General features: G+C 38.7%; 1 protein-coding gene across 5 annotated transcripts in view; it reads right to left on the bottom strand.

Annotated features, from left to right (window-relative positions):
* Nucleotides 1–24,610, bottom strand: part of LOC103472534 (semaphorin-6D-like) — a 183,477-nt gene that overhangs the window by 37,946 nt on the left and 120,921 nt on the right. For all 5 annotated transcript variants that reach the window (XM_008422238.2, XM_008422237.2, XM_008422234.2 and 2 more), the window contains 15 exons: nt 18,304–18,518; nt 17,350–17,464; nt 16,445–16,502; nt 13,472–13,528; nt 13,252–13,353; nt 9,221–9,311; nt 8,698–8,820; nt 7,691–7,779; nt 7,355–7,444; nt 6,756–6,883; nt 5,543–5,674; nt 5,246–5,401; nt 3,246–3,419; nt 3,006–3,146; nt 96–173 (listed from right to left, as the gene is read on the bottom strand). In XM_008422238.2, the coding sequence (XP_008420460.1) occupies nt 96–173; nt 3,006–3,146; nt 3,246–3,419; nt 5,246–5,401; nt 5,543–5,674; nt 6,756–6,883; nt 7,355–7,444; nt 7,691–7,779; nt 8,698–8,820; nt 9,221–9,311; nt 13,252–13,353; nt 13,472–13,528; nt 16,445–16,502; nt 17,350–17,464; nt 18,304–18,454 (1,685 nt within the window). In that variant the 5' untranslated portion in view covers nt 18,455–18,518. The remainder of the gene's footprint in view (nt 1–95; nt 174–3,005; nt 3,147–3,245; nt 3,420–5,245; nt 5,402–5,542; nt 5,675–6,755; nt 6,884–7,354; nt 7,445–7,690; nt 7,780–8,697; nt 8,821–9,220; nt 9,312–13,251; nt 13,354–13,471; nt 13,529–16,444; nt 16,503–17,349; nt 17,465–18,303; nt 18,519–24,610) is intronic.

The raw sequence follows: 24,610 nt of genomic DNA, 5'->3' as shown, positions 1-24,610 counted from the left end.
CCTTATTGGCCGTCAGACCGATGATAACAGGAAGTACGGGGAGACAGAACGGCAGCGCGACAGTGAGAGAAAGATTACGAGGAACTGGAACATACTTGAAGCCTGGTGCCATGTTGGCGCATGTCCCGGTGCGGAGCCAGATGCAGTAAGGGTCACGAGAGGCCAGGCAGGCTCTGGAGGAGGAAAAGGAAGAAGACGGGGATTTATTGTTATTTGCTTTTTCCTTCATGAGGTTAAATTCACACACAGGCTGTAGTTCAAGTGGTTCATGAACAATTCAGATCTCCCCATTTTCCCCATAGCACTGATCTAATTCCTTCATTATCACATAATAAACCTTCGTTACTTCTCCGTTTGTTTTCATTGATTCAGCTGACTCTGCTCATCTACAACGTTTAGCTCTGCGAGTTAACATGGACATTTCAATAGTTTCTAATCAGTTGCTCTCCATTCAAAAGATTTAATGAAACAGGAGATTTCATTACATTTCAAGAAAGTCACCTGAACAAATCACAATTACTGGTAAAACAGGAGTCAATAACGAACAATATGGCAAAAATATATTCTTGCAAAGTTAAATCAAAGTTTAAATATTATTGCAAATAAATTTGAAAAACAACCCTTAGAAAATACAACAAAGATTGTAGAACAAGGAAAATATTTAGTTCTTTGTGTAATTTTGCCAAAATGTAAGATCCAAAAAGTGTAACTTAAGAGCTAAAATAAATTTAAATTACAAGGTAGAAATAAGTTAAGCAGAGTGGAGTCTTTTGGGGATTTAAGATTTAAATCTCACTTGTATTCCGTCTGTTTTTATATGAATTATTGATAATTGGATTTTGTTGCAGTTGTTTGTATATGAAGAAGAGCTAAAGAAAAAGCCATCTTCTCTTTACTGTGCACGCTACAGTATCCTGCTTTCAAGATAAAAGTTGAACCTTCAAAATGGCCCTTTGACAGTCGTCACAAAATATCTCTACAAGTCAGATAAACAAAGACGTGTTCAAAAACCAGACCTGCATTTAAGATCAAGGACACATTGATAATACAACATCTGAGTTTCCCCTGCTTTTGTTTAGAGACAGTGAGCCGTCACACCATCTTTTCATGTGTTTCTGAAACACAAACAGACAAATGCTCGTGACAGCAGCTGCCATCAGGTAGCCGTTTCAAATCTAGCAGACCCTCGGTAACGCAAACAACGGCCGCCAACAACTCGCACGTCTTTGCACGTCTATTCTCAAGCGCCTTCATTCATTACCAGTCCAGTTTTATTCGGGCTCTATCAATCACGCACGAATGCACAGTGGCACGATTCACAAGCAAAACACCGAGGCGACACGGCGGCCAGCCAAAACAGCAGTGTAAGTATTTACCAGCGCTGTCAAACAGTCACAGCGCAAGTCATTCTGATAAAGAGAGCAAGTCCCAGCAACCAGGGGGTGAAGTCAAGGCAACGGTCAGAAAAAAAAAAACTTTTTTTCTTTTCAGTAGAAAAACAAGTTCAGGTTCGGGGAAATGAATGATACCGCAAGCAAAAGACAAAAGACATAAAAACTAACAGACAAGCAATCTGAGTAAAAAAATAAATAAATAAACATTAGTGGCAGATCGTCACTCCTTTAACTTCTAAAGTGGGTCAGACAACTAGAGCCAACCAATAAATCAGGTGTGTGTGTATATATATATATATATATATATATATATATATATGGTGACAGACGCATGATAAACATGAAACAGAGTTTTCATTTATTTCACTGAACTGTGATCCAGAACCGCACAGCATTCTGGGGAATGTAGGCAGAAGAAAGGCCTTAGCCGCTCAACCGCTCACAGCCAGATTAGCTAGGTTGGTGGAATCAACTCACTCACTCGTTTGTTTGTTACCTAGCAACTCACTCATTCTGTGGTTACCTAGCAACAACCAGTTGAGTAACTTGTGCAGCAGCGGTTCAAGGTTTTGCCACTGTGCCTGATAGCAGTTTAAAAAATTATTTTAACACGTTTGCCTGCATTTCAGATATTTAAAACAAAAAAAAAAAAAATCAATAATTATTGATAATGCTCCATATGAAAGGCTTATATAATGATAGGTTTTTCAGCCATATTGTTCAGCGTAGCTCCACCTCCTAAAGTTTACATTCTTCTTCTAGTTTCCACCAGATGTAAAACACGAGGTAACCTTCTTGTGTTGCTCCATGGTACAGTTCGGATGCAACATGCCTATTATTGGTACTTTCGGCAGTAAAAGGGTTCCCACATGTGCTCTCTGACTGTTGTTCCAGGCTGCATTTGGCATGAGATTATCCTTCCACACACGTTAATAGGCGTCATTTAAGGTCGATATTGACCAAAATTTACCTCAAATATTCTTCACCAACAATTTGCTTCATTACATCGAAAGCAGACGCCTTGTTCATACTCGTTAGTTTTTCCGAATCTGAATCTCGGTTGGGTGTAAAACCCACAGTGAAGCTGGTGTGTGATTGGCTAGCAGCAGAGCGTGCGTGGCTTTGCGTGATGGAGTTACAGCTGGTGCAAGCCTCGCTTTGCCACTGCAGCTGTTGCCACACCAGTCTGGCTGGCTTTCATTCGTCCTGCTCAGTGATTAAAATGAGCCTGATTAACACCAATGTGAGTGTGTGCATGTGTGTGAGTGCACATGCATCCCTCTAAAGTGATGAATGTGCTCTAATTTGGGCAGTGAGCTCTGTTCTTTTCAGCCTAATGAAGTCTATAAATAAAGTTCTTTAATGTTCATATTTTACGATTCAGATTCCCCCCATTATTATCCCGAATGCACATGTGTTTCTACAATATTTATTATGCTACCAAATTAGGCTTGCTATTTTAATAGTTAAATAGATTTGTAGCTACCAAACTTGAGACTTTGTTAAACTCCTACGTCTCACAGTGACTCCAATTTCATTTTTAAAATACATTTTGATTGACTGTAATTTCCCTACGATTAAACGTTGTTAGTTTTATTCTCGTTTCCTTACTTTTTACAGGCTCCATGTTGGGTGCAGCGGCTGAGTGGCACTCTGATTACGCAGCTGGTAAAAGCAACAAACAGTGCATGATGGTCCTTGTCCAACTCCAGAYCCAGAACCCTCCTGTCCTCCTGACCCTGAACGTTGCACCTGAGCACACGAATAAACAGAAAACGGAGCATTACTCTGAAACCCGGGCCCATTTTTCAACGCCAGCGGTAGGCGGATTAAAAATGAGAGGAGCAGTACTTGGATGGGTTATAAACGTCGATGTCCTCCAGGAGTTTGGATCCAAAGCTGTCATTGGGATGTGTGCTGGCCAGAACTTTCAGGACACGGCCGTCGTCTGAGCCCAGGAACATGACTGTCCTGTCCTTAAGGGGACCGGCTGAAACATCCACCACAATCTGGGTCAACTTGGACCTGAAAAAAAAAAAGAAAAAGAAGAAAAAAGAGCTTGAAAATTCAATCTGTGTTGTGTCTCTCAACAAACTCAAATAAATAAGCCTGAAGTTGTTAGAAGCTCCATAACCTCAATGTCCAAAAGTGCATCTAAAAATTCAACTTTTGTCAATACTTCTTGCGTATTATGAAATCATCAGCTACTATTACAAACTAACTTATCTATACAGTTAATAGTTATGACAGGTTAACTACTGTATAGTTGCAAGAAATTGTTCAATAATCCAATAAAAATCAATCAGTAAAGTAGTTCACAGCCGTTTTTAGAGGAAAATCTGACCCAACAAGTTTAACAAGGGGAAMATGTGAAAGATCTGTCCTCATTTGGTCATAATAACAGACAGCATCAAGAAGAGTGCTGCTACCAGGAGAAAAGCTGCAATGGCATCTTATTAAAAAGGCTAAAAAGTGGGATAGTGATATAAAGCCCAATGTGGTTTAAACCTCAAACTAGTTCCAGCTGTCTTTACATAATAAGTAAAAAGGTTGGTCTCATATTGAAACAAGAATCTAAATTTCTCTTTATGGTTTAGAAATCTGCATCAATTCTTACAGAAATCATTCAAAACCAACGATTTGATTCCTACTTTCCTTTTATCGTCACTTATCCTCGTTCTTCATAAAACTCACATCCAAATGGAAACAAACTGAGGCTCACTCCTTACCCGAGTGCTCCGATGGGCTCAGACCGTCGAACTGACTAATGCTGCATAAAGGAGTCAGCAGATTTGCGCTACCCTTTGGATATCTGCATCATCATTATCTGGGTCAGCCTGGACCTCTCCAGCAGAGAGGCTAATTCGAACATGGAATTAAGAATCTCATTCTCATTTCAGACTGGTAATTAGAATCCATCAGAAACTCATTTGAAATCTACAGCCGGAGATTAAAAAGGTCACAGAATCTCCGAGCTGCCGAGTCGGTGGGAGCCGGAGCAAGAACTTACTGTGAGCCAGCATCTAATCACGGCTGATACAGATGATTATCCTCCAGGCTTTAGGTCGGGTAGCGGATTCACTATCGCTCGCTGTGGCTGTAATTTTCCAACTTGCCCCTTCCGGGTACACTTTACATCCTGCTCTTTCATTTTGACCTTTAAGAACTCTTTTTTTTATTGTCCTGGCCTTCCTGGAGCATTTAGTTCAGGTTTTCTCTGGGTGATTAAAAAAAAAACAAAAAAAAAACACCAAAGCACTTTTCTTGTTGCAGCAGTCTGGCATACATGTACTCACACTGCTACAACAGCACATCTGACAATAATTTAAAGAACAGATTTATTCGTGGATGCCAATTTCTGCCAAAAACAAGAAGAAGAGTATGAAGGTAAGGGGGGATTTGGGCAGGTGTCATCTGTGGGTGTAAGCCAGTCAACACCTGCTTATCTTGTGAAGCAGACTCCTTCTTTCCCACTATCTGCAGCAGGTGTAACGGTTGCTAAATTTTCTATCTGACAGCAAATGACAAACTTAACTCTCTCCACCTACATGTGTAACCTGGCTATTGCTGATGATTTGGACCTTGCATCGCAGGATGAGCGCTTTCTAAAGGTCTAAAAAGAAAGCATTTTACCCAAACACAACATGCATGTTTAATCAAACTTCACAGAAGATTTGGAGCAGAACATAATGGCTCCTGTGTTTCCAAAACGGAGCTCCTTGTATTCTGAACGGGCGCTGATATTTTAAAACATGATCAGTCTCCTTCATGGCAGAGAACCTGAACCGGAACCATCTCAGCATTCATATTGTGACTTCAGGAAGCGGACACGAAGCTCTGATGCGTTTTACCTGCTCGACGTCCGTGTGAAGCAGGGCCGGTCGTTGACGGAGGGCACTGCCTCATCCATCAGAGGATAAGATTTGATGAAAGTCAACATCTCATCTGGGAACTGAACCGAAGATTTGTAGTCTGAGGCCGGACCGTCGCCTGCACAAGTACCAGGTCTGGGAATAAAAGAAAAGAAAACTTTTACATTCAGCAACCTCACTACATTCAATATGATAATATTCGAATCATGCACACAATTTTTTTTTGCATCTAGATTAATGTTTCTGGTTACTCTGACTTGTAGAGAAAGCCCTCACCTTGGTCTGGGAACTTGTTCGTCTGGCACTGGAGTCCAGGATGAGTCACTGGTCCTCTGCTCTTTGAACTTCCCGTTGAAGACTTTCTCGATGTCGTCCATGTAAAAGGCACAAACTGCTGAGCCTGGGATGCTGGAGAGACGCAGGAAATGATGACAGCAGGTATGCATCATGAAACATTCTGTCTTGTGTCACGTGGCTCGTCTGCATGGCTCTGTTGGTGCCGATTCTGAACTGGGAGCTTGTTTGTTGTTTGGCAATCTGTTGGCCCAGGTCGGCTGCAAAAACCTAGCAATAACCCAACTGTCTCGCACCATGATGGCCAGGAACAAATGCAGCATTTCTGACTCATGCCGGGACCCATTTAGCAATTTAAAGTTTATATTTCCACAATGGCAGCAAAATCAGACATTGGACTGACTACTCCACCCACTGAGCCACATTTGCCTTCGTAAACTCAATTTTTATGAAATAAGCTGCAACTAATGAGGTCAGCCTCATGGATTATTATGAGTATTCTGAAAATGGAAGGAAAAGACAGAGCACAGAGTAAAAAAAGGAGGGAAGGGGATTAATTAATTGAAAATGGCAAGGGAAGAGAGATTCCAAGAAAAACCTGTATATATTTTGCAGACAGTCATGTAAAGCTGTACCTGAGGAGACCCCATTTGACATGTTATTATCCCTGACCCAAATCTTTACAGGGACCCAATTTCTTTGTGAAATCTTTAAGTCCCGAGAGTAAGAACCTGGGTACCGCGTTCCTAGTTTTTAAATGATGTCCTCATTTCCATAAATGTCGAGTGAAAGAAACGTCTTTGCTTTCCAACAATAACCACACACATCCCTTCTAACAAAAACGTGCACATTTAAAAAAGGCCCCATATTTCCAAATGACCTCCTTAACAGCTAAAGTACCTTTATTTTTTTAATTCAACTAAAACTAATTTAATAAAAGAAAAGACATGCACCAGTCTTCTAAAACATTTTCTTGCATAATTTTTCATTAATTCTCCACTTTGATAAAATTGTCTTAATTTTCTGTCCACTTTCCAAAATTATGCTCAAARGAGGACGTCCTAAAACAAATTTAAGAACTGAAGACAGCCATGCATACCAGAACTACTAATCAACAGAAACCTCAAAAACATGAGCTTTCTCACCAAAGTAACTTATTTCCTGTAAAATGTCTCAACATACTTGGTGAGCTCACCTGTTGGACTGAGTTGTAAACACTCCAACAACTGCTGGCCTCTGGTTGATCTGCAGCACGTTGGTGAGAGACTGAAGAACATCGAAGTAGAAGAAGGAGTCTCCTGGAACCGAGCAGTTCAACCGAGCCTGAAGAACACAAACTGATTTAGAGATGGGCTGGAAATATTCACAAGTGTTGCAGTCATCTTAGATGTTTTCATCCACTCCAGTTTGCTCTCATGCTAGGCTAGTGTTAGCATATTCACACTGCTTTGGTATGAAACGGTGCCCTTTTCCCATGGTTATGAATCACAACAGCTGTCTAAAAGTAAAACAGAAAGAAAGAAAGAACATCCTTCGAGCTGCACTTCATCCAAAACCAGAAAAATCCGTAATGAAATTTTACAAAAGGAACAAACCAGAGCTACTCCAACATGCTGCCACAATGAGGTTCAATTCTAGCATATTCATAACTGTATTTATTCGCACACAGCTGCATTATGTGACATATTGCTGGAACAGTGACCTGTCTCGTTTAGACGAGATCTTCCATCCCGACTCTGATCAGGTACTTGAGATCAAATCAACACATCTGCAACTTTCACTCAAGAAAATCACCTTCAGGAAAGAAGTCCAGTATCTTTCCAGAACTCTGGGTGATCCTCCGTTATCATTCTTACAGACACGCGCGACTCGAGAAAACACAACCTGCGGAAATTAAAAAGAAAAAGAAAGAAATGAAGACGAGTAAACATTGTGCGTGGCTCATTTAAATTTATTTTAAAAGAATACGTTTTACTGCTTTCAGGATTACAAAAACACAACAAACTACTGTTTAAAAAGGATTTATTAATATATAAGCTCATCTTTTAGGGTTTGTTTCCGTTTCATTGTTATAAAAAGTTTCAACCAACTTGTTTCACAGTGGAAGAGACTTTTCACACATGCACGTACCTTGCCCAAGGCTGTATATTCCACTGCGATCTCACTCAGGAAAAAGTAGACATAGTTACCATAGTCGATGGCATGCAGGAAATGAGGCTCTGCAGAGAGAAAAGAATAACCATCAGCCGTTTCATCTACTTTCATGGTGCATTTTTCTCTAACATTTAAACTTCGTTTCTGTTTAAATCATCCCTGGAATGATCAGGTTGGAAAACAGATTCTATGTTTTCCACAATCCTTTTCAGAAAAAAACTAAATATTTGGAGTATAAATTAAAAGGATTGACTTGTGAGGGACAAATTGATCTTACTGTCCGTCTTATACAGTGAAGAGATTTATTATTCCTGCAGTCCGCCAGGGTAACGCTAATTTTAATTTATTTCACCATTAGGTGGACCAATAAAGGGACAATACCAATGTGGCCGAAACACTTTTGAGTTTTAAGATCAATTAGGTCTGCCTTTATAAATAGGAAAATACAGATTTTGGGGCTTCAAAGCGTTTAAAACTTCTCACTCTAAACACCAACAATACAAGTTGTGTTTTGAAAGCAAACCCGTTTCCTTCATTTGCTTTCTATTGAGGTTTTAATAGAATAATTTTTCCCAACATTAAATCAGAGGCTCAGCTTTGGTTTCAGCTGGTTTACATCATAGGTGGCTGCTGTGAAGATCTGCAACACCGCGAGGGAACATTCAAAGCATCTGTAGGAGTCTCTGCCACAGACTGTAGGGACTCATTGACTACAAAGAATATTTCACACAACTGGTAACCATTGCAATTTATTCTGTTAAAAGCCGAGAATTATCTTTAAAGGTTTTCATACTGATGCAAACGTATTCAAATTAGAGAAAATAGCTTGGATTTTAAATGTAGTATTAAGTCGATACATGCTGCAGGCTGCACTGCTGAAAGGTGCGGCGCCTAAATGTTATTAAAGATCAAAAATAAAATGTTGCCGATGGTGAAGATGATTCCAGCCATGAAGTGTTCAAAGTCATGTTTCTGCAAAATACCTCGGAGCCATTTGGAGTCGTATTTGACGGTCCTGAGTACCGGCCGGCCCTCGCCCAGGCTTCTGTAGATGACGGCATCGCTTGCTAGAAAGTCCGTCATGGTGGCCGAATAGAAATCTCCCCCTGCAAACAACAGGACAGTCAATCGATGAAATAAAATTAGAAAAAAGATTGAAAGCACCATCTATTACAGGTAATTAAATGTCCCAGACAAATGAAAGCTTCATTCTATGTCTAAGTATTTGCTTTTTTAAATTACCACCCAAAACTAGGGGATGTTCAGAGCTGGTTTTCGTCCACACATTTTATTTAGCACATAAGTTAAGGTCTCACCAGACCAGAGCAGCTGGTTCTGATTGGTTTATGTGCTGCATATATGGCTACTATGTCACTGCAGCATGTAAAAGTATTACAAATTCAGTAAGCAGGAATAAAATCACATTTCTCTTTACATTGATTGCATATTATTTCAGAATGATTGATGAAAATATAAAGTGAATTTTTATGATAAACTAAAACTTACCGGCAAACAATCCAACATTGGACTGAATGGACTCAAACGGACAGCGAGCCTGACCCACCACTTCCTCCCCAACCTGCTCCAAGGAGGTCATCTGAGCACCAGAGAAAGAAAATCACATTTCTGCCCACCCAACCAAGAAACTCGAGACACTTTAAAATAATAAAAATGTTAGTTTTAGTTTGACCTTTTGGAAAGATATTAACAAGATGTCTGCAAATAAGATAATAGTATTAATCTGCTGGTGTCAGTCAGTGTTCAGCTGCAAATCACTTGGTGTTGCTGTGCTAATAATTCACACATGTTGTGCTTCATCCTTCCACACTGCAATGAGACTGACGGTAACAGCACAGATGAGCGCATTTCAAAAACAAAAGGTCACCGTTTAAAATGCACGACAAAACAGTTCCTTTGGTAACAAATCCCTCAGTTATTCGGCCCACACTGCAGACAAAAAAAATCCATCAGGAATCTCAACATCTGTTTGCAAACAAAGGACAAGTTTGTGCCTCTGATAAGGTTCTGTTTTATACATCTGGCTTAATTATCATGCTGCTAATATTCAGGCTGGCCGGGTTGCCCTTTGGTATCATCTCGGCGTCGCCCTGGCAGACAGCCGCTTTCTGAGTGTGTTAGCTGAATCTCTAACAGAGAGAGTTTAGAGTCCCGAGGAGCCTCATAAATACACCTGTCTGCTATTTTCTCCCTTGGGGAGCCGAATCCGTTTCGAGCTGCAAATGCTGAACTCCCCGACGTTTCTGCCAACCTACTTTGCCGTTTTAATTCCTAATCCAGCCCTCGGTTATTATACTTCCTTGTTTAAAATCGGAGCAGGGCTTTGTTCCTTTCGTGCGTACCTTTACAATTCCTTTTTGGATTTCTAAAGTCTCCTAACTTTCCAACTCAGGAGATTAACTGGATTTAACCTAAAACCCAAGTCAATATTTAATTAATGTCATTTTTCCTTTTTCTTTGGCGTTTATCTCCAACAGTCTCGCCTCAACAGCCACATACAGAGTAAATAGACCCTAATTTCCACCAGTATTATTGTTCATCGCCTGCTGCTGTTGCAGCGCTTGGAGACGATGTTGATGAATTAAAAGCCCTCTGCAGGAGTAGGCCAGGCCATATGAGCCCGCATTTATAATGACTTGCTGGCCTGCATAAACAACTCTTAAAGGGATTTTGGATCATCATGGCCTCAATACAAAGAGAATATATAAAATGATCTCTAATATCTTAAATGTTGATTTGGCAGACTGTAATTGTTCTAACTTACAACACAATGTTCCCAGAATTACAGCATAAGAATTCAAAGCTGTCAAACATACAAGCTAAGCTTTGAAATCATTCAAGAGAAACATGACTTTGCGGTTTCTCCAAATTCCAAATGTCTACTTTTAGATCCCAATGTTTCAAACTGGAATAAAAGCTCCTTTTCTTCAGGTGAACATGTTTTTTGTTTTTTTTTCTCCTCCACAGCAGGAGATTTCAAAGCTCAAGAAGTTTCTGCTAAACAGGGTCATAAGCTGTCAATCAAACCTGCAGCACTGCGGCGGAAGGGTAAAAAAAGAAACCGCCGCTCCTGAGTGGCAACTGGGATGGTGGGATTTGTGAAAGTTTGTTTGGTTTCGACGAGGCTGCCTATTACGAGTGAGGGGAAACTCCGGCAGAATCAAAGGCATCATGTCCCTGAGACAGATCTCCGGCTTATTATCTAAAACACGGGAGGCAAACAGGGCTTGTAAAGTGAACAGCTGGGAGAGTAAAAAACAATAAAACCACAATAATCTCTTGGAGGGTTTTAACAGAGAATGGAATAAAATATACAAATGACAGAAACAGCTGGATTTTTACTCATCGGGTGACGTTAGAACTTGAATTCTTTCTGATTTGGTTCATGAGGCCCCAACTGATCTAAACTCTCTATTCATGCTGCTGATACAATATTTATAAATTAAATTGAACCGGATTGCCACTTTATAAAAAAAATCCAGCCATTTTTGTAATCATACAAAGCTCTTTAAACGCAGTGAATATAATTATGATCAAACAAATCTTTTCCTAAACAATAGAAATGCTTTGGGATTTTTTTTAATACCCATTATAAAGGAGTTCAGGATGAAAGAGAGAGAGACTGTACCGGCTGCTGCTGCTGCTCCCCATCTATCCATTTCATACATGACCTGTTCTTCTCCTAGAGCGGCATGTTTGGAGGACAACTCCAAAGATGCAGCTGAAACACCAGATGCTAAATTCTTTAACGTTAAAAGCAAAGTTCTAAGTTTATTAGGCATCTTCTTTTTCTGTGCATTCTTTACTGGATTTACACTGAAGCATGTGATGCATTATAAGTGAGTCATATTGATGCAAGCTAGCATGTAAACTTGCTAACATGCTACTATTAGCCTAGCACCTTTGCTAACATCTCTGCATACCAACATCCTTAGCAAGAGCAAAACATTATTGAAGATTTAAGTCAAGTCAGTTGTAATTTAAGCAAAACCATTGAATTATGAACATGTTATCCTGCTTTAGGCAATGTTTTGTCAAAAAAAATATGCAGCTTTCTTAAGGTTACTATAACACATGCATTTCATTTATTTTATTCAAAATACAGATGCAAAAGAGAGCTCGTCTCTTATTCATTTCTTTTCACATCTGGCAGATGACATAAATTAACACCAATTTACAGCAAAACGAAGCACAGAAGAAACCAGGGTTTCTTTTTGAACCCTGATTTAAAAAGAAACCCTGATTTATTAGCTGGAAGTAACATAGTTTTAGGTTGTTTTAGAACCTAGAGCCATAATAATAAAAACAACAATAATAACAGTAATAATAATAATAATAATAATAATAATAATAATAAGCAGGTGTTTTAACTAACACTTTCGTCAAAACCGTCACTGAAGAAAATCTGATCTTTAAAATTCATCAAACTCCTCTGTGTGAGATCATGATTGTGAAATAACATGCAAAGTAGTGTTAATCTTAAAATCTGTTCTGAAATGAGTTCCTGTAAGTCTTTTAGGAAGAAAAGACGACCTGATAATCAGAAGCTATAACCTAGTTAGCAGCTTCAACCTCTTAATAAAGGACAACAGTAAGGCTTGCTTGCATTAATTATTGAAATATTAGCATTATGACAAAGGTTCAGTTGACATTCACCTTCAGAAAGTGAAGAAATGACCTAAAACCATCTCACACCTCCATTTATCTGCTTATTTTCCATCAGCCGCCTGCAGTCTGTCAGTACAGAGGTTCATTTTACAGCTGATGTGATGGAACAAGGTGGGAGGATAAAGGAAAAGCAGATTCAGATTCAATCCACTTTAAGGGGAAATACTATAAAATACTCTTATTTTTAACACACCTAATATAAATGTAATAATCCAGGTGACAATGTTTGATCCTTTTTTAGCAATTTAATTCTGTTTGAGGGGTCCGAGACCCCCCTCTATGATTCTTAGTGTGTTTTAAATCTATTAGGTAAATTACAGGATATTTGCTTCGGATTTGATACATTTCATTTGGGAGTTTTACATGCGGATATTTAGTATGTTTTATGAAGAGATTATTACTGCAAAGGCTACAGTAATCTGCCTTCTGCTTTTGAGGAATATAATCCAACTTTAACACGTTGTACATATAACTTCCTACAAGACATTGGGAGCTAATGCAACTGTGAACCACTGCTTTATGCCACTTCTACTCGTCTGGGATTTATTAAACCATAATCCTTTCAATCCCTGAACCAAATAAACATTAGAAAATAAATGGAATTAAACAGTTATCAGGATTTCTGTTTGCCTTTTCTGATAACTCAATATTTTTTTTAAGACCTTCCAACACCCAGGAGTTATTTCCCACCATTTCAGCCTGGAAACTATCAATATTTATTGAGCTGGGAAAGAGCTCTCACAGAATGAATAAAAATGTGCTGGAAAGAAAAAAAAAAAGAAGAAAAACACCCGTGGGATTCTTCAAATGCCCTAACGAGGAAGAGCGCATGTCTGAGGAAAACGGTTTACCTTGTAGTTCCGGCAGGTTGGGTTGAAGGCATTGGTACCACAAGCAAACAAAGTCTCATCGTTTCGAGGCACCAGAACTTTTACGTAGTTATAGCACTCATCCTGCAACACAAACATATATTAGAAAATATTCTTCCCATGAAATTAAACCGAAAGGGAGTAATTGTTGGAGGCAACATCTGGAAAATGCAGACAGAAGCCAAACAGACTGAAAACTCACGCTGTTCTTTCCCCTGACTGTACACTTGCTGACGTCTTTGGATCTCCACGTCAGCTTCTGAAACACAAGGCACACGTTCGCTCACTAACAGAGCAGACCTTCTCTGGAGCTCTGCCTGGTGAAATCAGTTGATTAGAAATAAAAGCCGCTGCACTGATGAGCAGGAAGAAGGTGAGTCATATGCGACTGCAGAGCTGCAAACACTTCAGGTCAATCAGGGAGGCAGCTGCGGAGGCTGCAGCTCAGGTAAGTGCTGGGAGAAGTTTTGCCATTATTCCGTTATTGGTTCTGAATCGAACTGTTCCAGAAGTTTATAATATGTTTGAGATCCTAGATTAAGTACCAGAGTAACTAGAGTTTTTCCTCCTTACCTGCTGCTTGGTGTGATCCAATCGATTGACTAAAAAATGCCAAGTCAAATTTCTTTAAAGCTTAATTTTTATAACAACTGAAGGTAACATAATTCTAATTCTGCTATTAAAAATCACTTTGTCTGAAAAATACACAACACTCTCCTTTTAACCAATATATAAGCAGTTGGGTCATGCTGACATCTATGCTTTATGCTCCTGCGTTTGTGAATGAAGGCAAGAGTGAGAAATCTAGACCTTTCTAGAATAGAAAATGCTTGTGATCAGTAGATGTTAGATTTTTGAGTCAAATATTTCAGTTTTAAATCTGTATGAGATCGTTTGACAAAATGCTTTTAGTTCAAGAAAGCATACATTTGCTGACAAGGTTTCCAGAAAAAATAAATGTAAAAGTGAGATTATGTTCTCCTGATTTTGTTCTCTTAATAGTAAAAGACATTGTAGTGATGCTACCAATCAAGTCATGACAAACTTCCATTCTAGAAGCACCAGTTTCACTATAATTAAACCCACCGAGAAGCAAAAGCAAACATGTTATTGTGAAAATTTAAAAAACACAGGGAGCTCAAGAATTCCCAAATAAAGAAGAAAAACATTTCTATGAAGCAAACGGTGCAGAGATGCAGAGCAGAGATGCCACGCGGTTCTCAGATGCACCACTGGGATCGAATCATTGGTAACGAGTGTAACATCTCACATCAAAGAGCTGCAGCGAGCCCACAATCCCACAATGCACTAGAAGGCCTATTACTGTCAGAAGCCACCCTGTAACCTTTTCCCTTTGATGAAGAGGAGGTGTGAAGATCAAAGGAAGCTTGTCCTTTGTGCTGCCTCAAATATTACAAGCCGCTTTAGTTTTGTTTTGCCGCCCTGATATTTAATAGATCTATTGTGCAATAAGGAAAAGGGTTCTTTGCTGCATTGTCAGCTGTCAGCTCTAATGCTGCCCTCTCTGCTCTGAGGAAGATAACCTTATGCAAGACTAAAAATCAGAATGAAGCAGAAGCGCATATATGAAGTTCACTGAACCGCCTGAAATGAACAAGTCTATTAATCATTGCATGCATGCATACATGGATATATTATTAACCTTAAAGTGTTACTATGAAACTTGCTGTGAATACAGATTTTTAAAAATGGAGCTCAGCACAGTCGAGTTAGAAGCGGTGTGCCACCTGGCTCTGTCCTTGGCACACATCAGTATATCAGTTTTGCTTCCATGATGTGAATTATCTAGATCAGTGGTTCTGTGGTTCTTAACCTTTTTTGAGGTACCGAACCCATCAGATTCGTATGCGCATTCACTGAACCCTTCTTTAGTGATAAATAAAATGATTATTTTTTTCAAAATTCAAGACATCTGGGTGCCCCAACTAGAGTTTAGTTGGGTCATTTGAAGAAGATCACCATGTCTTCTTAAAAGGTAGAGTCTCAGAACAGTTCTTCAAACTATAGTCAGTGTTTTCAGCAAAGCTGAGCCGACTGTCCAGGAACAACCAAGTTATTTAAAATTTGCCACAGTTTCAACAGGTTGGCCATCGAGAGAAACTGGAACCACTTTAAGGTCTTGTTTAGATCATTTAATTACCTCTACGTTCTTAAGATAAAGAAAAATTAATAATAAATAATAAAGACTCAGCGGTATAATGATTTAGTAATATAATTATATTAGCTGTGTTACCACCCCCACGCCACTAGAGGCAGTAGAAAGCCCAAAAAGATGCGACTAAGGAGCAGATTTAGAAGTTCACCGAAAGCTACAGAATTTGGTAAAAACGGTGAGCTTTGCTGAAGTAAATAAAGACACAAGTTCAAATTCATGCTGAGAGAGGAGCTCCTTCAATCAGTGCTCCTCCGCAGCTGATTGGCTCAGCAATGTAACGTGATCCTCTGCAGCAAGAGATGGCAAAGCGTCATCACGACTTTACACAAGTGTGTCTTTATCTTCGCGGCAGAGGCTCCGCCAAACCCCTGAGACCGACTCACCGAACCCCTGGGGTTCAATCAAACCCAGGTTAAGAACCACTGATCTAGACTTTATGTCTGCATTTTATTTATTTTTTAATAAATACAAGTTCAGCTTTACTTGCAAAAGCAACTAAATATCTAATTAAATTGAACATAACTTCAATTTATGTGTGCTTTGTTCTTTCACAACAATTCCTGTCATCAAACAGGAGTGGATATACTTCAAAATAAAGTTACTCCTACCTTTATTATTCTTATAACTTCAGTTCTTTCAAAGCTTATTTTAAGTAATTTTGAAACACCTTTGACCGACATTGGAGAAAATAATGATTTTCAAAACAGTTCAACTCTGTTGAATGACCAATACACACAATAAAAATCCATAAAGTGATGTATACAGATAAAAAAAATTATAAACTGAGTCACAAACTAGGATATATATATATATATATATATATATATATATATTGCAAAAAAGGGTGAAATGCAGCTGTGTACCTCTGTCTGCTTTGGGGCAGATAGAGGTAACCAGTCAAAGTCATTCTGACATCAAGAATACTCGATGCAGGCATGTTTGTGATCTCTTAGAGCAACAGATCCAAAAATAAACTGTTTATCGTATAAATTTACTCACCAGCTGTGGAACAAACTCCTCTGATGCCGTCGTGAGGTTCACAGCAAACACATGATCCCTGAAGAGTTCAAAGCACAGAGTCGGGCCTCACCGCACACACACACTCAGATTTACTGAATTATGAAGGTGAAGCTTCAGATGCATCACATATAAATGCTTCTATATGTGGAAGGTTGTTTTTCATCCAATCCAGTTCTAGTGGTAATAATAATAATAATAATAATAATAATAATAATAGGACCTGCATGTTTGGTCCCCTTTTGTATTTATACTGGTTTTAACTTCATTTACTTTGTCATGTCTGAATATGAATATTTATGAAAATCAGAGAATAAATATACTATATTATATTATCAGAATGTGTTCCAATCCTGTACTTTACATTCTGTCTACTTGCATTTGCTCCATTTATTTTTCTTTAGAGTCAGTAACTACATGTGAGCAGGAGGATGCACTTTAGACGAGGCTTGTGGATGCCGTGTACCTTTTAAATTACAATATTCTTTTTGAGTTGGGCAGAACAGATGGAGACAGAGTGTACTACGAGTCCTACATATTAAATGTCAATTGCACTTAATAGTTTTTGGTAGATTGCACAAACTGAGTAAAATCAGTTTGGGCTCCAATGCTTCATTATATCATAATTTTAAGGGATATGACTTTACGAATGAGAATACACAGACTAAAATTACACAAAAGTACTGATTGAACCATTCAAATGGGCAACATTTTATTACAATAAGTACTCAAATCATCATTGTTTTACCTTAATGATACACTTCTATCAAGATGCACAAAAAAATGAAACATTTTATAGTTTGTGGCTATAGATATTCAGTACAGGAATACCAACAGTCAAGTGTAATTAGCATTGATGCCAACTGCTTTGGTTCTGACCGACTAACCTTGCTGCGATGTAGAGAATGTGATTGATCCGCAACATTCTCTGAAAGTCCAGACCCAGACGCAGCGTGTCGTTGTCCTGCARCAGACCCTGGAAGCCTGGATACTGGTACGACTCTGCAAACAATTTGGAAATGTCACTTATCAGCTCATTTCTTTTAAACAGCCTCAGTAAAGATACATCTGTGTAAAATTAGAACAAAGGAACTGCATTTTGTCTGAAAAAACAAAAGTTAATATAGTAAACTACATATTTATACAGTGTACTTGGATATAAATTGTTATAAATTGTCAAGGTTTGATATTAAATCGGATTAAATGTTTCCCACTTTTTTATGAGATGTAATTATGAAATGTATACATTTTTTATTCATTCCCTTTAAACTTTGATTCTTAAATTTTAAACAACATTAAGTTAAATGTTTCTCACAATAGTTTATTACCAGACCTGTGGAGGTTCAAAATCTTCTTCCTGATATCTTAATATTTTTTAGTGTTTTACAAAAAACAATGAACTTAAATGCTTTTTTTTAATATGCCATGCTTCCTCTTACTTAGACTTCATATTATCGTCAGAGATTTCCAAATTGTATAAAAAGCATATTAATCTTATTTTACATAAACTTCTCAATACGAGAAGTTTAAAAAAAGTTTTTTTCATCATTCTTGTATTTAACAAGTAGAAATTGTAATTTTAGCTGATCTAAAAACAGGAAAAGTTTACTCAGATTTAATAAACAAAAATCAAAAGGTTATCCGTCTTTTTACAGTGTATGACACAACAGTGATTTCCATTTTTGTTCTGAAATGAATTATTGGTGATTGCAAATTGTTATAGGACCACATCAATAAGGCATAAGCTATGAACCAGATACAGATAAATTTAGCAGCATCAAAAGTTAGCACTGAGCCAACTCGTCATCAAGACCGACACGGCCTCAGAGGGATTCACTCACGCTCCGAGCCGACAACATGGAGTGGCTCCAGGTCTTTGGGGAAGGCTGTGGTTGAGGCCGACACAGGCAGAAAACACGAACGAAGCTCGAGGACCGTCAGCAGCAGCGGCAGCCGCCGCAGCCACAGCCAGCCGGTCGGAGCCATTTTCATGAGAAACCTTGAGAACGACGGAGGGTGGAGGAGGTCGGGGTCAGTGGGTCATCGCGAACATCCGCTGCGAGTAGACAGAGAAAGAAAGGAGGGTAAGACTCTCAAAAGGGAGACGGAAAGCTTCCTTTCTCTCCTGAGGGTTTCATCTGTAGCTATAAATTAGAAGAAATTAGCATTTAGCCCTGCGTTAACCGATACGACCGCAGTGGAAAAGCTGCAGTCATTTACAAGCATTAGCATACTGATGGCATGTTGGAGTCACCATACAGAAACGCTTCCATCATGATGAAAACAGTTTTAAAGGACCTGGTTCATCAGCAGAGACTGGGATCAATCGTTTTCACACAGTGTTTTCGCAGAATCAAAGCGTTGAGCTGTTTGTCGCGCCGACAACAGAAGTCTGGAAGTTTATTTAGATAACTTCAGCTGAGCTGCATTTCCTTTATTTAGATTTTGCTCGTTTTATGGGAACCGCTTCAAAAATCGAATGGTAAGACCTCAATTATTTCAGCTTCTGTTGAAATCCTCTGAACCAAAGTTGTATTTTAAAAAGCTCCTTTAACTTGCTATGATTTCTGTCTGCAAGTAATTAACACTCATCTAAACCTCAAGGCAAGGTCAGATTATCACATCGTGCAACTGTAATAGGATAACTTGGTGGAATTACCAAGGTTTTCTTGGCTTCTCACTTCTCACTTTATTCTATTTTTACCATTTTATTCATCAATTCTGTTCTAAAATGCATTACCATTATACATTTGGAATAATTGTCACCTTTTTTCTCATGTGTCCCTGTCTTGTCATTCATGTTGCTCCAACTGCATACCACTGAATTTCTGGCTCCTCTAATATTCATTTCTGTCTGACTTTTTCCAAAATCCTTGTTTCCTTTTTTATCGTCACCCAAAGTGACAAAGGAGAGCATGAAGGTGACACGCTTCCCTCTCGTCCCCTCTTCAATCACCTTCCTGTCATCTCAATCTCTTGATTTGTTCTGTCGTACGAAGTGACAAATGAAAAGAAAAAAAGGTGAACTCAGACATGGCAAAAAAAAAAAAAAAAAACACTTTTCTCCTTATCCTCAAAGGAAATGCATAAACAGAAAAAAATTGAGCAGTCGGAGTAACGACTTTTTTCTCCTCCCATTTGCATCCTTTTCCATTTTGATCTGAAAGCGTCATCAGTTATGTTGTCTGCACTTTTCTTGCTCACTTTTCATCTCAAACTACAGACGACCCAAGCTATTCTTAATGTCATCCACTTGATTTATTCTGTGTGCGTTGAACACAGGGGAAAGGTGGGAAGAGCAACAATGGCAGAAGAATCAGAAAACACACATTACGTAGGTAACAGGAAGTAATGTGGCAATTCCACCCCAGAACCATGAGATTGACCAAGATTATCAGCGGTGGAAATTTGCCATTTTGTTCAGTAAAAATGATCCTGCTTTGAAAAATCCCTCAGCGCAGCGCTGATATCTTGTTTCAAGCCGCGTACCTTTGATAAAACGGCTTCTGTGATGTGATGATTGCTGGAAATCTTGTACTGGAGCTTTGTGGCTTCGCAGCGTTTGAACAAACTGCTGGTGGTAATAACCATCTTTCACTCTCCCTTTTGACAGTTTAGCAGAGGCCGCTTCCTTTTTTTTCCCCCCTCTAGCTGCTTTTTATTGGTTTTATACATGAGACAATTTAAGTAATCAGCTTTAGACTGAATTCCATTTAGCGAATTCTCATTCAGTCATCACTGGTAGATTTCCTTCTTTCTAATGAGATTATGTTGTGATATATAAGCTGGGAAACAGAAAGTAGCCCAATAGCTTTGTGAAGTAATTTAAATGATTGAAATGCAAGAAAAAAAATCCTATTTATTCAAGTCTCCCAGATACAAAATCATTTCACACTAATATCCAATAAAAGTGACTCCCACAAAAAGTCTTGTAAAACGAAGAAGGAGCATGTGTTCCATCTGTTGTGGGGAAAAAAGTTCATTAGTTTTAAATTTGAAAAGAAATTAGTCAGCGAAAACTACACATTCTACATCTGCAAAGTGATGATCTTACTCCATCTGGCCCATGAAGTATTAATTTGCTCATAAGTCAAATGTAGTCCGACACAGTAATTAGTCTGCTTGCTCGCATCACATAATTAGGGCTTATTGTGGACACTGGTGCGCACTATTAACTACTGGTGTCCAGGTCTGGTCCACAGTATTGCACATCATCACATTTTTAATAATCTGTGTTGGTGTCCTTAAATAAACTCAACTCCTGATGCCTGTTGCTCGAGTTGTGTTTGTGATTTTCAGCCATGCAGGTGCAAATTGCACCACCAGCGTTTTAGCAATTGTAGCATATTTTCATTTGAACAGATAGAAACTGTCTTATAGGTCTCGCACATTTTGTCTTGCATGAATGAATCTGGATTTTTTTATTATTAATTAAATGTTTTTAACCCTTTGGGATGATGTTCACAGTTCAAAAGAGAACTTCATGCAACAACTGCAGCAGGATTACACTCCACATGTATGAAGTCCAATGTAGCTGCACTGCTTCTGCTCTTCCTTAGATATTTAGTGTTATGCAACCTAAAATCTACTGTTACATGAAATCTTATCAAAGCGGTTGGCCTCAGTTTTAGCTAAGCATTGGTACGACCGTGCAACTGGTGAAAATAATTAGCACTAATGTTATTAGCATTAGCAAATACAAGCTTTATAGTTTTCAAAGACTTCTCAAACTCTGGCTGCCATTTGGTGCAATGCAAGAAAAAACAAACTTACAAAGTGAAACTTTGAGGATTTCTTGCATATTTAGCTTTAAAAAAAGTAGTAAAAAGCTAATTTATGACCAAGCTCTCTGTGGGATGAGTCATATTTTTCAATCAGTGTGCAGGTCACTGCATGTGTGTTTTATTCCTTAAATCATTAATTGGTTGCTGTGAGCTAAATCAGCCCTGATGTCAATTATCATTCAATGAGACGAGGCCGAGACAAAGTATGAGCACTAATGAATGACCAGTCAGTCAGTCAGTCAGTCAGTCACGCTTGTACAGCTCAGAGCTCACCTTGGAGAAGAGTTTTCTTTATTTAGACCTCGCTCTGCCTAAAGCTGCGTCCAATGTCTCATGTGTAATTTACACCTGGATGTGTACTGCTGCATGGGATGGACGCATGGAAAACCTTCCAGTCAGTCGAGACATAATGTGTCGATGACCTGCAGGTATGTATGTTTATTTGGAGTCTACAATATAATGTGAGCTCATGTCTATTTTCACTCTTTGCCACTTTGGTTTCGTTGATTTGTCAACAAATTCAGAGACAGCATGCATGCAACTTGCATAACAAAAAAAAACAAAAGTAATGAGTTAAAAGCAAAAGATTGAATGTAAAAGATAAACTACATGATTGACTGTGTGACAGACATGCATATATTACTGTGGCAATTATACCATAAGTCTTTTTTTATGTACACACCGAACAGGTCTCTGCTGCATTGCTTCTTATTTCAGCTAAATTTCCAACATTAGCATAATACCAAAGAAAACTCAGAGTTGCTCCAGTTCATGTCATTTTAACAAGCAGAACTGCTGCAATGCAAATAATTCCCTAAAATCCAAAGGATCCAAAATGCTGCAGCCAAATTGGTCTCTTCTGTATTCGCCTCTCAAGATTAGCTTTCATGTACAATCTACAAAAGATCATTCAATTAAAATTGCCTCAAGGTGCTGCCACTCAGTTTTTTTAACTGTGCCGTTTTAGCACAGAGTTACGTTTTTTAGTGGTAAATTTTAAAAACACAGGTTAGTCAACGGTTAGCCCCGACTTGTTTGTAAAGGGAAGATGGTCGAATTAAAATACTTGTCTGTCACTGAATGTAAGTAACATTCAGTGACATTAAATGACTGATGCACATTTAAGTCAGAAGTATGGGATTATTAGAAGATTGGGGTTCTATGGTGAGGTTATTAGCAATAATCATCTTACCTAATAGACAGCTCTTTGAACATATTGAGTTTGGATGAACAGAAACTGGTTCAGTTTTGTGTTGATAGTCATTTTCTGAATTGCAGACCAATGTGAAACACAGAGGTAATCAAAACAGAGTAATGTAGTTTAAAAAAAAATATTCAGCTTCTATAGAAGACAAATGCATTGTCTGGTTAATGTCTTCGGTAAAACTCTGCGCACAAACACAATCTTCAGTTTAAATAGCCTACCTACCTTCTCCCTGTTCCAGCTAGGAACCACACGACTTCATTTTTATTTTGTCAATTTACCATTCTGTCCATGTTCCAGTCCTAAGTGAAGGTCATGAGCTGTTTTTTTTCTTGACTGAAAACACTAAATCCTTGATGTAAGAGGCTCAAATAAGCTTCCTCCCTCCGTGGGGTGGAGATAGCGTGAGGAGGACCGTCCTCTGGGGAGCACCTGGTGGAGCTCCAATTTCTTTAAATAAAAATGAGCAGATGAGCTTAGTTGTGGTCTCTGGTCAGGATTCTCCTCACAAATCTCCAAGAACAAACTATAAACTAGCTCTAGGGAGAGGTGCATCAGTTTCACTCCTGGATCTGATAATTTCATGATGCAATGCAGTGAAGGGAGGATACAAGTTTGGTGTAAACGTGGAAGCATGCATGATATATTTTACTTATTCTCATTATGAATCCACCCCAGGCTCAAACCAGTTTGCATCTTCAAACAAATGTTGAAATTAAACAGGTGGAATAAATGCCACATACTGATGGGACTTCCTGATTGCCTATCAGTAACATTTTTGCCCTTCTGTTTGGAGAAAAATGTGATGCCATAAGCGCATTGGCAGCCTATTTAAAAACTCCAAGAGATTCTTGGCTTTTCCAGTTTTAATCATATCTCAAAGATGCAAGAATCTAAGGTTACAGCTCTTCCAGTATTTCTTATGTGGTGGGTCAAGCTTTGAGCAACCTTTGTTTTCTTCCTTTAAAAAGAAGATGAACGTCACACTGAGGCTGAGCATTTTTTTTTAAATCTCTTGTCATTGCCCGTCACTCAACCGGTAACCCATTTGGATAATTGAAACATCTTGTTCTCCTTCTCCTCGCTGCATGTTTTCTGCAGTCTGAACATGAGCATCTATTTGGCAGGGACGATCCGTCATCTGAACTGCAGAGCTAATGTGCCACACAGGGTTCAAACAAGAGCACCAGACTCTGCAGTGAAGTACGGTGATTTATAGAAAAGGCCAATATCGAGATTTGATCATAAATCCGATCTGGTTTGGCTGCTGTAGTACGCCCACTGAAGAGAGTTTGATCGATTGCACATTTACAACAGGATTAATCAATAGAACACTGCTTCCTGTGGGAGTTAAGACATTAAGCTGAACAAGTTTAACTCTTTACCACCCATCTTTCTGCCTGCAGCAGAAGCAGAGCTTTGTACAGCTTTGGCATTTCATATAGAAGTAGATTAGACATATTTCACTCTTAGTTCTTCTGCCATCACAAAGCTTCATATTCAGACTAGTTGGAAGGACAGCAGTGATTTTCTTTCAGATCAGTCAAACAAGTCAGCGCTGAAGGGAAGAGCATCACTGTAAAGGCAGCTGGCTTGTAGACGGCAGGCAGTTCTTTTAGACGGAGGCAATCCACTTGACCTGCACAGTATGGATCGTCTTTTCTTTATTCAAAGCTATGGTTTTCCACAGTATTCCCAACTTTCACTGCAGTCAGTTGTATGAAACCACAGTTCTGTTGACCTCTGGGTTATATGATTCAGTTAAAGATTATTTGTGAATCTTGGAGCAGACAGGAGCTGCATCAAGACGACGTCTCATAGTTTTGCTCATGGCAGGTTTAGTCTCAGTTCAACCGTCTAGAAGTTTCATTGGGCTTCAGAAGATCAACATTTAGTGAAAACGGAGGAAAACTGAGCTGGTATTTAAAAGGTACCACCTAAAACACAAAACAAAGATGGCCTGGATAGTGGCAAAATGCAAAAATGTGAATTTTGATAAATATAACAAATTCTCTGCTAATACAAGGACACACAAGCTACATTCAAACATTTGTCAAATTAAATACTTACTAAAATACAAATTAAAGATTTTTCCTCACTTATCCCAAAAGAAATTAATAAGTTATTGCCATCTGAGTCTTAGGTTTATATATATATATA

The sequence above is a fragment of the Poecilia reticulata genome, linkage group LG11 (genome assembly GCF_000633615.1).
Source record: "Poecilia reticulata strain Guanapo linkage group LG11, Guppy_female_1.0+MT, whole genome shotgun sequence".
Classification (NCBI taxonomy): domain Eukaryota; kingdom Metazoa; phylum Chordata; class Actinopteri; order Cyprinodontiformes; family Poeciliidae; genus Poecilia; species Poecilia reticulata.
The sequence above is the reverse complement of the archived record's forward strand: the minus strand, read 5'-3'. Positions and strand labels throughout refer to the sequence as shown.